Source organism: Vanessa cardui, chromosome 8 (genome assembly GCF_905220365.1).
Source record: "Vanessa cardui chromosome 8, ilVanCard2.1, whole genome shotgun sequence".
Lineage (NCBI taxonomy): Eukaryota > Metazoa > Arthropoda > Insecta > Lepidoptera > Nymphalidae > Vanessa > Vanessa cardui.
In genome coordinates, this window is record NC_061130.1 from 11297188 (window position 1) to 11313437 (window position 16250).

Consider the following 16250-nt stretch of genomic DNA (forward strand, 5'->3'; position numbering starts at 1 on the left):
GCTAATTCAAGGCGTCCTCTCTCGGAGGAGGAGGTTTCGGAGCTTATTGCTAAAATGTGGGTTAGTGCATACACGTTCAGAAGCCCATAAATTCGTTGAGATTTGTCGTATGCAGGTTTCCTTTACCTTTAATTAAACACATGATTAGTGTTCAGCGGTGCTTGCCTAGGTTTGATGAGGAATAGCTGCAATTAAAATTTTGAATGAAATAACAGTATGTCAGGAACTCAGGAATGTTAACAGCAACATAATAGGCTTTTCAGTCGAAGGTAAGTACCATTCACTAATACCGCTGCAAATAGTAGTACTTAATACGTCTTATTCAATTGCATTTATAAAATAAAACTGTATGTATTGCTACTAAAGCAGTAGCAATTTTGGTTTGAAACAACATTTCGCGCTCCTTTGGGATAAACGACGATTCTTCGGGCTAAGACCTTTAAGTTATTATTATAATAAGCTTGTATTATTTTACTAACTACATATCACCTAATAATCTATGCAAGCTTTATCGCCAAACAGCAATACTCAATATCGATGTGGTCCGGTTTGAAGGGTGAGTGTGCTAGTATAATAACAGGCATATCTTAGTTTACAAGGTTAGTGGTACAATGCCGATGTAAAAAATGGTTTAATTTTTACAGTGCTATTGTATATGGGCGATTGTGTCTTCTTACTATCAGACCCATTTGGTCGTCCGTCAAAATATATCATATTTTTTTTTTAATTATTGCATATTTATTTCTTTGTTTCATTTGAAAGAAATTCTAATTATTTTTTTTTCAATAAATATTAAGTCTACTGTTGTATAATCATTGAAACATATAACGTTACAAAATATTTAAGTATAAACAAATTCAAAATAAGAAAATGTTTCCCAGACCGAATGGTGATCAGGAAACTGAATAGTAGTTATTTTTCCCTAGTCTGTAGGTACATCATATTTCATTGCAGGTCAATTATTCATAAATAAATAATTAATATCATTAATGATCATAAAATCCAATCACCTCTGTGACTTTATAACTTAATGAAGGATCTTATTAGCATTTTTTACTAGTAGTTATGATTTTGAGGAACACATATCAAAGAGTTCTGGTTAAGTTTAATAAAATATATATTTTAAGCCATATGATGTAGCTTTATATGGATATAAGGACCAAATAAGTAAATGTGTATCAGGAAGTTCCGGTCTTCATTCATTTACTAAGAAATATTCTACATAACTAAGATACATAACATCATTAAAAAAACAAGATATAAACTAATAGTTCAGTCATGAAATCAATTTAGATAAGTATCTCGGAAGTCCATATACCTACCCAGATATTTTATTTTGACATCCTTGTATAAAAACCTAAACATGGATCGCGACAGCCTTTAACTAAGGTCAAAGATCAAAGTTCACAAAAATAGGATAAAATTATCTACAATATTTGTTTGAAATATATTTTTATACCTTCAATGGTTCCCGAAATAGAGGGCAGAGAGTTCGCAGTGTTCATCTATGTAGAGGATCATTTAAGGTCAACCGGTAGTCAGAACCAAAAAACGTCACATAAGAACTATAAATTATTGATAAATTTATATATTCATTAATAATTCTCATTTTTTTTTAAATATCAACATTTTTTTTCATTAATAAACAATCTTTCTATTCAATAACACTTATAACACTCTTGATTTAATTCAGACACCATCATCTTCGTTATGCTCTATACGTCAAAATAACAGAACTAAAAAAATCCTGTTCATCTCTTCCAAAAGTTTATCAACATTTTAGTCGTGTTTATTAAAAATTTAAAACTTGGTTAGGGAATGATTTGTAGCCCCAGGAACGGGGTTGGATAATGCGTAACGAATTTCACGACAATTTGTATAAGTTTATACAAATTTTCCTGATCTGGAATTCTAAAGTGAAACTACTGAAATGACTGAAATAACAGTAAATTTTAAGTATACTTTTCATCAGCATTACTTTGTATGACTTGGACTTAATTTCTATGTTTTTGTTACCGGCGTTTGTGTATCAAAAGAGGAATTCTTCCAACCAAAACCGGCTTAGTCCGTAGATGAGAACTCTTTACAAAAAATCTAAGTTCTACTTGAAAACTCTGCGATTTGTATTGCTTAAACATACAAAAAACTATACGCATTGGAAAATACTGTAGGTACAGGTTAACAAAGCCGTGTGCATCCCTTGTGACAACAAGTTTGCAAATTGTGCATTACTTGTCGCTTATTAGACCTGGTTTCCTTACATCATGAGATTCCCTAGTGAATAGTGAGTATGATATGTAAATATATTAAAACATATATAAAAACGTGTAAATTAATTATGCCCATTGAGATAATACATAAAAATATGTTTAATAAATATCTTTAACTATATATGTATAGAGCATCAGTTCATATTAGAGAATTTATCAAAATGGTTTAACAATCTAGTGAGCAATATATAATTAAATTTTTAATTAGTTATAAGTTGGTTTGCAAATTTAATGTACGCTGGGAATGCTAATGTTTGTACATATATTTTTTTTCGTCGAATAAAAACGTTGGATATAAAATTGTCTATTAAGTATTTTGGTACGGGTATTATATTACAGCATGTCCAGTCTTTATATAAGTTAACCTCATTGACTTCAAATATTATGACTAGTTTTTGTTACGTTACTTGAGAATGAAAAAAAATATTTTTTACTGTAAAAAAACTGAAATAAACCAGTCAATTTTATTATCGTGTTGTGCGTGACAGCTATGTTTGGCACTGGCCAAGTGTCACACTACTTTACAAGTGTACGTGTACTTTTGGGCACATTTTTTGGAGGTGTTTTAGCTTGTCATTCTATTTAGGCATATAAAAAATCAAAGCAATATATAATTATTATTTTTTTGCTGGAAAAATACACAGATTGGACATCCATCATCGTATTATCGGGTTTATTCAGCTGATACATTGTGAATGATATAAATAACTACTGCTCGCCATCAGTCATCTTTAATTGGTTGCACATTGCTTTGTAGCTTCAATTGTCATATCACTTCAATTAAAACTTCTACTTAACTTGCTTAACAATCGTACTGTTAATTAATTGACGTTTTTGCACTGATGTCCGTTAATTTACACAAGCCACGCACACACTCCGTAGAGCTATTCTGTAAATGAAAAATCGAAGCTTTTCAAAAACCGAAGAATACTTTGGAAAAATGAAGTGTGTGGTAGTACATTTATGGAACAATATTGTCAAACTCATCGAAATGGTGTATCACCTTAAGTTGGTCGTCAATATTTCATGAGTGAGCTCTTAGAGATCGGTTCGCCAAATTAACTATGATCTCCCAAAATTAATAAGTCAAGACAAGATATAGGAAAGCCACAAAGCGGAAACAAATAGTACTTAATATGTTTTTTCACTTCGTTTCTAAATATTTTTCGTTAAAAATAATATTAAACAATATATGTTTAATAGACATTCACATAAATAATTTTATCTAAGGCGGTTAACTAGTGCATAGTTCTGCACTCAAGGGCTCAACGTAAAGAAATATAACGCACACGATTACCTCCGTCTCAGACGTGAACAAGCAATTTTATCAAGCATGTTTATAATTACAAGATATCCTTTCCGGTTTCATATGGGTAGAATAAGTAAATAATAAAATTATATTAATGGACTAAAAGATTATTTATTTAATTTTATCATTTAGCAACTTATTCGGTTACGCAGTATAATTCAATAAATTTCATTACAATCGGATGTATGTTTTATAAATATAACGGACAATTAGTAAGAAACATACTTTTTTGTATATGTGTTTAAGTAATTAAATTTAATTAATATTCTGTGTGTATTTATGTTATCTTGTTTTCATTTATAAATAAATGCAGCGACAAGAAAATATAAGGTGATTTTATAAATATATTATTCAAGGATACAATGAAATGTTAAAAATAGTGTGATTATATCAAATTATTTTATTACGAAGGCTTTATTCGTTTTTTGCGATACTCGTATAATTATAATTGTATGCTGTTAGATAGGCTAGCTAAATTACTGTCATGCATTGCAATGACTCTTTGAAAGAAAATTGTAAGCAATTATTAATAATGGATATTCGCTTATTACGCGTTTAGAAAACTTCTTCAAAAACCTTTACTCAAATCAACAACAGCAGTAAATATCATCGAGATTTCAAATCAATCGTGATAATTCAATAAATGCCAGTCAATAAACTTTTATTGTCCTCAAACATATTATAACTATACCTGTGTTGAATGCAATGATTTACAGAGAGAGATTAACTCAGATGCATTGCAGCCCAATATTCATGTTTTTATATCGGGCTTTTTAATATTTTAATCTTAAATCCGAAGTGGAACGTCTTTCGTCGAAGAGCGGATATGCTTAGGAAATTTATACAAGTCGAAAAACAATAAACAAGTAAAGATTACAGATTACAGAAATAAAAGCAATTTATGTTTATTTTAAATTACAGATGAATGGTTAATTGCTTAAGTTTTGTTAAGTTATTAAAAAAAAAACTCGACATATGGAAGCAGACAATTGTTTAAGTTGAATGGACTTTGCGAAGTCGGAAACTTGTTACAAGTATATTCTTTATTAATTAATTGTGTTTATAAATTCCATGTCATAGCAAACTGTACAATCCAGGCAGTCAATGGTAGAAGCATAACGATATAAAGATAACACTTCCATTATTATTCGAAACTAAAATGTATCATATAAAACATATAAGAATAGTTTTTGTTTTTATATAGCTTTTAAATGATATTTTCATTCTGCTTCCAATAAATTAACAAAACGAAGATACTTCCATCATATGTCTAAAGCCGATTCCATTGTTAGAAGAAAACGAATGAAATTCTTTATTGTTCAATTGACGCAATTTTTAAAAAAAAATATTAGTTCAATAATTATTTTAGATCTCATGTACATGATGAGATCTAAAATAATAATCTCGAATCCATTAAGAATAAATGTGGATTAGAATAAAACATTTAAAGGTCGGAAAAAGTATTATAGGATTAAATAAAATTCAGTTGGATGGTACTATTTAAGTGGAATAATATTTTATTATGATATATATTTATGCTGATTGTAGTTATCATATCAGGTATACTTCATATTTGATCATTCTGTAATTGGAATATAATATACTTGCTGTGCCTGCAGATTTATCCGCATTTATTTAAGTTTGTAACTGTAAGAGTTTTATTATTACTGAAATAAAGCTATTTTTTTATGGAATATTGGGTCAACACATTCAGACTTTATTTATTACACACAAACATTTTTCACTGTAAAACATTTTTTATTGTCAAAACATCCCCCCTTAAATAAGCAGTTGTTTTCAATAATAATATTTAAATATTATACTTAAATACAATTTAAAATCCTTTTGCCATGATAACTTTAACAAAAGGGTTTTGATTTCCAAAGATAAATTATTAATACTACTTGTATCAATTTCAAGTCTTTTAATTTAATAACAAGGATTTTTATACAAAATCCCAATATCTTAAAACATTAGGTTTGAAGTTTCGTAAAAACAAAATGAATCGTTTCCGAACTATAATTAGTGAAGAACAGAATCTGAACCGCCATAAATTAGGATTGACCCAGTCTAGATTATTCGAGGATTTGTTGAAGATTTTTACTTAAATTCTAGTCTAGTCTACGTTAAATGTTTTTTCCCGTGCAAGTTTTTCTTAACGTTAATGTACATTGTTTATCTGCAGTTAATCTTCAAATATAATAAAACGAATCGTATTCCTTTACTTAAACGGTATTTCAAGTTTTAAATTACTATTGCAATTATGTCATTTTTAAGTATTTACAGATGTTTGCTTCACCCGTCTCATTCAAAAGACTACGTAATATACTTTCCATTGCATCTAAGATTGCGCTTGACCTTTTTACCTATTTTTGATAACATTTAAAACTTGCCATCATTATGTTACATAGTAAATTGAAAAAGCACTTTCAGATATCTACATTGATGTTATAAATGAGAAAGTAACTCTATCTAATTTTCGTTTAAGGTCAAACCTCTGAATTTGTTTTGATAAAATTTGAAATGACCCAAGCTTGAAATCCAAGGATATAGATTACTTTTTATATGTAATACCTAAGAACGCCGCGACAAAAACATGCGGTAGCAGACGCGAACATTAACTGTTGTAAAGTATTCTTAATATTGTTGACGTAAATACGACAATTTAATCGAATTTCGAAAAATCTTAGGTTTTTCCAATTTCTTAGGTCTTGGTAGGTATACTTTCGTTGTATTATAATAAACAACATTGTTGAAACATTATACAGCGTATTAATAAAAGCGAGTAAAAGAGCGGCTTTAGCTGTTACCTTGAGAGTTGCCTTCAATCAATAACAATCCTTGAAATTATCTTACGCTTGTTTTTCTTTTCAATGTGGATAATTTTCCATTAAATTTATATTATTTGAAATTTCTTACTTTGAGCGTTGGACGTGCTCACCCACAAGTTAATATGAAAATAATAAATAAAAAACACGTTATGTTTTAACAATGATTATAACTCGAATACATAATTATTAAGAAAAAATTGGTCTAGTGCTTAATTAGAATCAAAGATTCTTCTCACTTCGAACGACATCCTAAATGATCCTCTGCAGTATCACAGTCATTAAATACTCTCGAGTAGATCTGACATGTTCCGTGGGATAAGATTTCCTCCATCATTCTGATTATGAATTTTAAGCCGATTATCCCATTGCAGTTAATCGTGAGCGACGAAGCTATAGGAACCTTAAATATACATATATTATGTTCTATTTTTTAGTATATGTCTGGCGACTTTGAAACAAAGAATTTAAGCACATGTTTGTTATTATAATGTGGCAATACGTTGTGAGCTAAAAGTGAACTCTTTACATAATTATGCGGTTGTTTCGTAATTAGTGAACGATTGCACATTTTTGAAATAATATTATTTCATTAATAAAATACCTAAGCGTTATACAATAGTTCATTTACTTTTACTAAATGTATTCATTTAGTTAAAGTAGAAGAGTACAATCTATGATAAATAAGTTATTAAATATTATAGGTTGTTAAATTTAACAGAGACTGCGTATGAGATTATAGTTTGTACAAACACAGATATACTTTCATGATCCGATAGGACGGCAATCTGACACGATCGGAGAGAGTAGTGGCGAGGTCAATGACCTTATATGTTCACCTTGGAATGAGTGTGTAAACTGTAAACACTACGACCTTCCGAATTCCAGGCTTAATATATTTTACTTATAATTCTTTATTGTCCACCAAAAAATACAAATGTTCCAATAAAATTGACGTAAACGTTGCATGACGTACAAGTAGCGATTTCTTTCCGACAACCTGGGCTGAAAACAAGGCCTATGAATATATATGTACATATGTATATCTACAATAAAAAAAAATGGATCATCGTATTTATAACATAAAGTACATAATAGTCCATATAATATATAACAATTGTCCGAAAACAAAGTAACAAAATACAGACGAATTGATAACCTCCTCCTTCTTGAAGTCGATTGAAAATAATTTGAGTGCTAAAAAAATTGGTGCTTTTTTAACGCATTCTATTTTTAAATCGTCTTTATACTAAAATACATCCAAGATTATCTCCAGTGAGAGCAGGTATACGAAATATTAACCAATCTCAAAAATAAAACTACTGAAATTTTGGTATAATATCTTATTACTTTTTATTGGACATACTTGGAATTTTCTGATCAGCATCAAACTTAGGTGTGTCAGAAGAATAATTACTATAAAAAAATCCACCAGGCATAAAACCGGGGTATCAGTATGAATGAGGCATAAACCGTATAACCAGGTATATGACACGACTGTTGAAAGTTATGGTGCCTTCCTTTTTTATACACATATACGTGTATATAAATCCTTTGTTCACTTACTGGCTAATACCATTGGTCACAAAGTGAAAATAATCAGTGGTAAGTTGTCCTTGATTAGTATAATCAAAATTAAAATATATTTTATTCACGTAGGCTTTTACAAACAATTTTGAATCGTCATTTAACAACTATATTAAGTGAAGTACCATCGGCTCGTAAAGTAGATTCTACTGTGAAGAACCGACAAGTAACTCAGTAGTTACCCTTTTTCAACATTTAAAAATAGTCATGTTAGTTAAATACATTTATATGTGTATATAAAATATCCTGCCTGCATAGTAAATACTAATATTACTATGATCTAAATTTTGTTGGTTTTTTTTTGTTAGTTATAACATTGCATTCAACCCTATCAATAAACAATTTTAAGCCTTTTTTGAAGATAAATAGAGCCATTTATAGAAGTTGAACACTTAGTTTTAGAAATACTACGATACGATACTACATATTATGTTTATTACTAATTATTTACTTCATAATACTAAATACTAAGAACTAAAATACTAAAATAAAATAAATACTAAAATTTTGTATATAACTCTTAGTTCCAATAATTTAATGTCTTTAAAATTCAATAAAAAAAAACAGTGCATCGGCAAATATCTTCGCAAATATATTTGCTGCACCTTCCTTAATACGAAAGGTTACTTGAGGTTGCTTCACTTCTTTTTTATCTTTTCAATTAAATTATAGGTTTTTCCTGTAGAAATATTCTTCAAAGATTTATTAGTTTAAGGCTTAAGCTTCTTTCCTTTTATATCGATATTGATCAATTTAAAGATTCTCAAGAATGTCGAAACAAAGACGACGAGTTTTGCTTTCGATGTTGTATGAGGATGTTTTGCGTCAATTAATCTACTAAAACCATTTTTATTTTTAATTAGATAAATATTCAAGTTTGGTCTCCTTTCAATTTTCTAAAAATAATTTCATGTTCTGAACATGGAATAGTACAATACGGGTGGAGACGAAAAGTAAATAAAAAAAATTCAATCAAAAACGTAATTACGGAAAATAGCACACGACCTTGATCCACAAGATACATTGATTTACCAAAAAAAGTGTTCAAAACAACTTAAAAGGAAACGCCCACATCGCGTCGTCGATCCATAGACGTTATATATCTATTACGATTAGATTAGACTTGTAATAATTGTTATTGTCGATTAATTCGTTTATTTATTTTTTTTGCTACAATCACCCAACGTTGGGTGGCCAAATAAAGGTGTTATTTACATAATATTTATCCCGAACAAGTTGAACAATATCAAGCTTGGCGTATAAACTCCAACTAAAAATTTAATTTTATATTTTTTAATAGAATACCTCTGATATTTGGAGTAGACGCAGCCGATACAAGTACGTCGAACGTTATCTATGTCTATGACGTATGGGTATATTTATTATTTCCTAGAGAAATACCTGTATTTAAAGAAATAAATAGTAAAGCTTGTTTGTTACTGTAGTGACTAGGGACACAGACACCATTTCGGCGCAGGTTTAGTAATTTTTCACTGGCAGTTAATGTAATGTACTAAAAACATTTCAATAGCCGTGTGAAAAATGTTGAAAAGTTTTTTTTATGACGACAAAGGTGTCAAACGTAAACGTGCGAAAATATATGAACTGGCCAATGTAAACATTGCAATGCGTCCTCGTAAAACGGATAAAGCTGTTCTCGTGTGTTCGCAACAAATGCAATAGGCCCAGTCTCCATTGAGGCTTCCTATCTTAGCCGACTCGTGTCAATACATTATAATAAATAGTTTATACAATTTTATTTATTTATTTATAGAATTTTTTACTGATGTTTTTAATGTTCCGATTAATATTGCTCACAAGGGATGGAGATTGGAAACTTTTAAATGGATTTTATTTAATTTGCATACATTTAATTATATTTATATTACAATTATATATAATAAACTCATATTTTGTTATTGTAACCAATGTTATAAAAACAAGTGTAACCGATTTCAGAACGTCATTCATAGTATGGCTTTATAAAATTATATAAAAGTTTTCCCGCTTAAAATTAGAAATAAAAATGACGGTTGACCGATTTGGTGTAAATAGGAGATTTTTGACAATTTTCATTTTATTTTAACCTCAAGTTACCTTCATTACTTATAATAAATTTATAACATTTAAAAAATTAAAATAAAACATTCTGTGTTCTGGTTGTATTCATTAAAATAGTGCTTGTTTATTTTAATTAAATCAGACTGAATTAGAACGGAGAATTCGGAGTTGGCATTTTACGTGTTGTTTAATGTGCTATCTACCTAATTGTATTGTTCCTTGGTGCCAATAGGTGCCATATAAAGGCAAGCTATTATGCATGTAAATATTGCTTCCTAAATATTTTTTTTGTCATTGATTTATTATGCATAGTATTTATATTTGTGGTTACCGGATAAAGAAATCTAAAAACATCAGTTATGTGTCAGAGTATAATTACAACTACCAACCGGTCCAATGTGTTGTCAACCATGACCATGTCACGTGTGTTGTGATCACAACCGTCACAACTATTATTACCAATTGGGGCCACAAAATACAGTAACACCACCAGATTTTTTATATCATAAAGAAAAATATCAAGTGGTATGTTTTGCAAGTTAATTTTCTGTGGAAATTATTAAGCTGTTTGAGATGGAACACTTTATGATAATTATAAGTTATAAATATATATATTTCCCTATATTAAATTATAAATGTATAATATATTTGTGTATATTGTTTGCCACATAAGCTACATGTATAAATAAAGATGAATGTTTGTATGTTTGTCCTCTGTGCGTTTCTAAATTATGCATCAGATTTTTATAAAACTTTAGTGAGTTATACTGTGTACGACCGAGAGGGATCTAACAAAACCTAACACATAAAACCTTCTTTTGTTATTCCAAATTTCCAATTTCGAATTTGCGCCGACTATAAAGAGAATTGTGTGCGAAGTCGAGACGTATAGTATAGTTCTCCAGATCAATTACAAAGATACCTTGCCGCCAGGTAATTTAAACAATATTTAATGATGGATGTTCAATTCAATTTGAATTTGATCTTGAGATATTTTCCTTAAATATAATAAAAATACATTTTATATGTATATTTTTATTACATATTCACGATACGTTTTAGCTTTTGAGTTTATGTGTTTTTTTATTGTGTAAATCAATTGTTGTTCTGGGATTCCCTTATTATTAAGCTTACACATAAAATTGGCGGCTGATATGTTTATATACAAATCTTTATCTACAAAATAATGTAGTTTAAGCAATACAGTATGTCTTATCTTTTAAAAATAAAATTACATAAACACTTTAATACTTTAATAAAACTTTATATAAATAATCTATTAGCTGTTGGTTGTTTTGTTTACAATAATAAGATAGTCGGAATCTGTTTTGATTTTTAACAATCATGAGGGATCAAATATCATGTAAATTATATGCAAAAATATTCAATCTTTTTTTTTGTTGAAATATAATTATTCAATGATTTTTATTAATGATGCTCGTTAGTGCTGATATTTTATAAATAGCTACACATATATATGTATGAGATGTTAAAAAAATAGTATTTTATCTCGTTTTAAGGAAATTCCTATTCCTAACTTGGCTTCAATATGTTTATGATAGTCTCACAAATTTAAATTAAGAGACAAAATATGAAACAAAAACAAAAAAGCTGTGATAAAATAGTCCGAATATATGTTAAAACAGTGGTTTTTTTATACTACTTACTTTTTGTCAACAATCCTGTAGACACTTCCATTGTGATATTGTTGAATCCAATATCAACATTAACAGGAGGCGGCACATTTATTTGAAGAGTTCTACAGTCATTATGTTCCTTTCCACGAACTTTTTGTCCTAAACCTTGCAACAAAGCTAACGCACTAGCCATATTTATAAAACACTTTTTTTTTAATGAATCAAACAATATTCGATTTCATTATTTGGAGATTTAAAATTAGATTCTAATTTTTTAATTTTTAAATGCAACGAAATTTGTTATTTCACTTAATATTATTTGTTGTTCGATTTTTAATTGACGCGGCGTTCGTTCTCGAATCACAGCAGCTTTCTATGAACGCGTGAAGCAAAATGCCGTTTGGTGCGTACATATACATTGCCAGCAATTATCTTTGGCGCTTGGATCAAATTAATTATCTGTTCGAGTAACACATACTTGTACGTATATTAAAAGAATGCATACTACATTGTTACTTTGCTTTTCCTGTGTGTAAATCCATCTCTGAATTAATTGATGCTTTGTGCAGTTTTCGTAGAGTGTTGAACCTTGCGTAAAGTTTTGTGCCAGAGACCATCAACAAACAACATGTGACGCATGATACGTGTGGGGTAAATGTATATAAAAAGAAGGAAAAAAAGCGCAGCAACGAATGCCGGTCTATTGCGCTTTTATATAATTATAAATACCAATTTAATGCAACCAATTATTATTGATAAGTAGAAGTAAAAATTATTTATTATTGTATGATGATAAATTGTTTTTATATTTGCATAATTTGTCGATCGAAATGTTGTAAATTGAGTAATTGAAGTTCATGAAAGTTGAAAACGATACGATTTGTTTCTTAAATCGTTTGCAACTATTGTGAAAATGTAATAAAATATTACGATGCGCTAATTAAAACCAGTATCATTACCACACACTTATAAAAACGACTTTATCGTTAGCTACAATTATTAGCGCTTATTTAAATTTGAATGCTAACTATTACAATTACGTAATTATCGTGATAATAACACGTTTTGAAAAAAAATTACGCCTTATACCTTATATAACGGATTGTATGGATTTGAAGAACCTTGTCTACGTTCTAACTTATACATAAATATTATAGAAAATAAAATAATTTTACGTCAAGACGAGAATCGTGCGTTAAATAGTATAACCGTTATGTTTTGTGACAAATCGTGTTTATATAATTCGTCATTGCACGGATGAGAGGGAGATATTGCGAGAATACCGCGAACTGGGATCCCCTCTCCGTGATCTACGTGAAAGTAACCCAAGAAGAGGTTACCCCAAGCAATGCCCTGATTTTATTCCGATATAGTTAGATTTTACCGACGCTATTTCTGTTAAATTATAAGAACTAAAGTAACTTGTAAATGTCCCACTGTTAAACTAAAATATATATAAAACCTCTCCTTTTGAGGTCAAGGATTGTAGTTTACAACATTGCTCCAATGTGGGTTGATGTATATCAAAGTTCGTTCTGTATTGCGGCTGATGTTTATCCAACATTTATGTAGGTTATCTGACGATATGTTCCTTCACTGCCGAACCCGAGGTGTATAAACACAAAGGAACGCTCAAAATTCAACAGTATTACCGAACCACTCCACAACCAAACTAATGAGTCAACGCCGGTCTAACAAAGCGATAAAAAATATGTGACACTGTATTGACCCTTTATATTTATATTTACTGTTATGATTGTATTCAAATTCCTTAGAAATTGCTCAATCAAATTATAAAGTGTTACAAAAAAATCATATGTACAGAACAAACAAACAACAGCCTGTAAATTCCCACTGCTGAGCTAAAGGCCTCCTCTCCCTTTGAGGAGAAGGTTTGGAACATATTCCACCACGCTGTTCCAATGCGGGTTGGTGGAATACATATGTGGCAGAATTTCTATGAAATTTGTCGCATACAGGTTTCCTCACGATGTTTTCCTTTACCGCTGAGCACAAGATGAATTATAAAGACAAATTAAGCACATGAATCAGCGGTGCTTGCCTGGGTTTGAACCCGCAATCATCGGTTAAGATGCACGCATTCTAATCACTGGGCCATCTCGACTCATATGTACAGAAAAACCTTAAAATCAGTACTTTATTTGTTTTGGCACTTTTTATAATAACATGTGAAAAAAAATCTGAACCAAAACTTTCGTTAATTTTTACCGGTTCCTTTAAACAAATTATTCGAAAAACCATGTCTGATAAAAAATAATCACTTGGAAAAAATTTTACATTACAATATTTGGTACACATGACAAGGTTAAAGGTGTTTATTTGTAGTGGGATGTACCGCTCTTCAATATACCGTAAATTTATAAATGAATATACCTAATATTGTATACTTGCTAAAAAAACAGAAGCCTGCGACTATATACCTAAAGGTGCAAACATAGTTTGAGTATCGTCATAAACATCGTGAAAGCATAGTTAAAAATGTGTGTCATTCTGTCAGTAGCTATGTATGAGTACGTGTGTATATGCGTGTGTATGTGTGGGGTTCTTATTAAGTCATTGAACTCAGTTGCAATAAACAGTATATCATGTTTTGAAATTACGAAGTATGTTGTCTAACCGCCAGTTTCTAAAACGCAGATCAAAGTCAGATTTTCTAATCTGACTAAATACTGAACGCTCATTGGTCCATTGCGTCAGCAGTTGCCATCGATCACTAACCGTTTAAAATCTGTCTTCGATAATAATTTCAGTGGGTGATAAACAGCAAAATTTTAAAATAAATATACGTACATCAGAAACCATAACCTACCATAATTGAAATGTATTAATCGCATTAGATTTTTTTTAAAAGAGTATTTTATATTAGCAAATTGTTTCAAAAGGGATGGCTTTGCTTAGTCAGCACTCACTCATTCATCTAGATGATAACAACCTGTATATTTTTATGGAAGGTTTTAAAGTCCGTTTAATGATACGATGTTAAGGTTATGATAACAGTACATTATTCACTATACATTAAGTAAAATTTTTATTTTAAAAACATTATTATGGAAATTTACCGACAAATAGTAAATATTTATTATGATAACGCTTAAACCTTATCAATGGTCAGTGTGTATAAGAGTTGAGTTGTTATACTTAAACCAATTTTAATTATTAAATTTAATTAGTTTAATTGATAAATATTAAGTTAAATATAAACTAAAATCGGCAAGAGTATGGTACTAGAAATAATGATTATCAGTTGTAGGTATATTTGGGGTGTTGTGGTTGGAAATTTTTTAATGTGAACACAAACACTTTATTTAACTTTAATTTATAATACTTGGTTTAATATTATTGGGGTTGGTGAGAATCTACTTCACAGTACATTTACCTAGAAAAATCTTATTCAATATTTGGGGTGTATGTACGAGTACATAAAGCGTCCAAAAGTGACGTTGGTGGTGGTGTTACAGCTTTACAAATGATTTGAAGTTATGTCGGTACATAACTTCCAAAAATTCGGCGGAATTTCATTATAAAAACGAATACCTATCCCAAACAGGATTTATTGACATTCCTTTGGAGTCCGAAACTTGTCTTTATAAACGACTAGTCTCGTTTTATCCTTATATCTCGTGTACACACAATGACTTACTGATTCTATCAAAATGATAAACGTTACTATGTTAAAGACATAACATAGTTGTTAATATATCATGACGCTATAGTAAGTATTCCAACAAATTATTAAAATTATCCCGAAGTGAGTATCTAGCTCCAAGATTCTGTATAGACCGAACAGCTTTCTTTTGTAAAATGAACACAGATACAATATCTGTAGCCAAACCCCGAAGTATAAATCATGCCACAAGTCCTTATACTATGAAAATAACCGATAATTACTAGACGAGCGGATCAATAAGAGTTAGTTGTCTAATTTTTCAATCCTAAATATTTTTATCTGATTCTTTCTGTTACGTACGTTAAATGTGTATTTTACTGAAGCTTAGAATTGCTTGTTATTCCTAAAAACACGTAGCGTCAGTTAAATCAAGATTATTATTCTTTAATGATGTATTATAACTTTGCTTTATAACTTAAGGTACGACACAAACTATTATACATATTTTGTTTTTTTTTTTTTTAATTAATAACTAGACTACTTGTCATGGACCAAACGTGTTATCGTGATAATGCAAACTACATTCAAATATTACTGGCGAAGATACAAGGACATATTAATAATATATATGTCAAAGACACCGATTTCCCCGAAGCTTAACATTTAGTCCAAGAATTAATCAGTCAGTGACGAACATAATTATTATGTACGCGAAAATTTGAAGTCTCGGTAATTTTCTAACAAATTTTATCGTCAAAGCAATAATCACTATATTTCATTGATTTTTCTCTACATTTCATTTCAATACACTTAAGTCCCAAAACATAGGCGAGTGTTTTGATTGCCTTCTTAAATAAATGTGAATTATAACTCAGGCTCAATTTTTGATTATGATTCCGTAAAACTTTACAGTTTTTCTTTTTATTTTTA

The 16250-nt window shown here is 29.7% G+C and overlaps 1 protein-coding gene across 1 annotated transcript in view; it reads right to left on the reverse strand.

Moving 5' to 3' along the window:
• LOC124531784 (dnaJ homolog subfamily C member 10-like) overlaps positions 1 to 12100 on the reverse strand; it is a 70751-nt gene extending 58651 nt beyond the window's left edge. The window contains exon 1 of the mRNA XM_047106309.1: positions 11723 to 12100. Coding sequence (XP_046962265.1) covers positions 11723 to 11885 — 163 coding nt within the window. The 5' untranslated portion in view covers positions 11886 to 12100. The remainder of the gene's footprint in view (positions 1 to 11722) is intronic.
• Positions 12101 to 16250: the final 4150 nt, after the last annotated feature.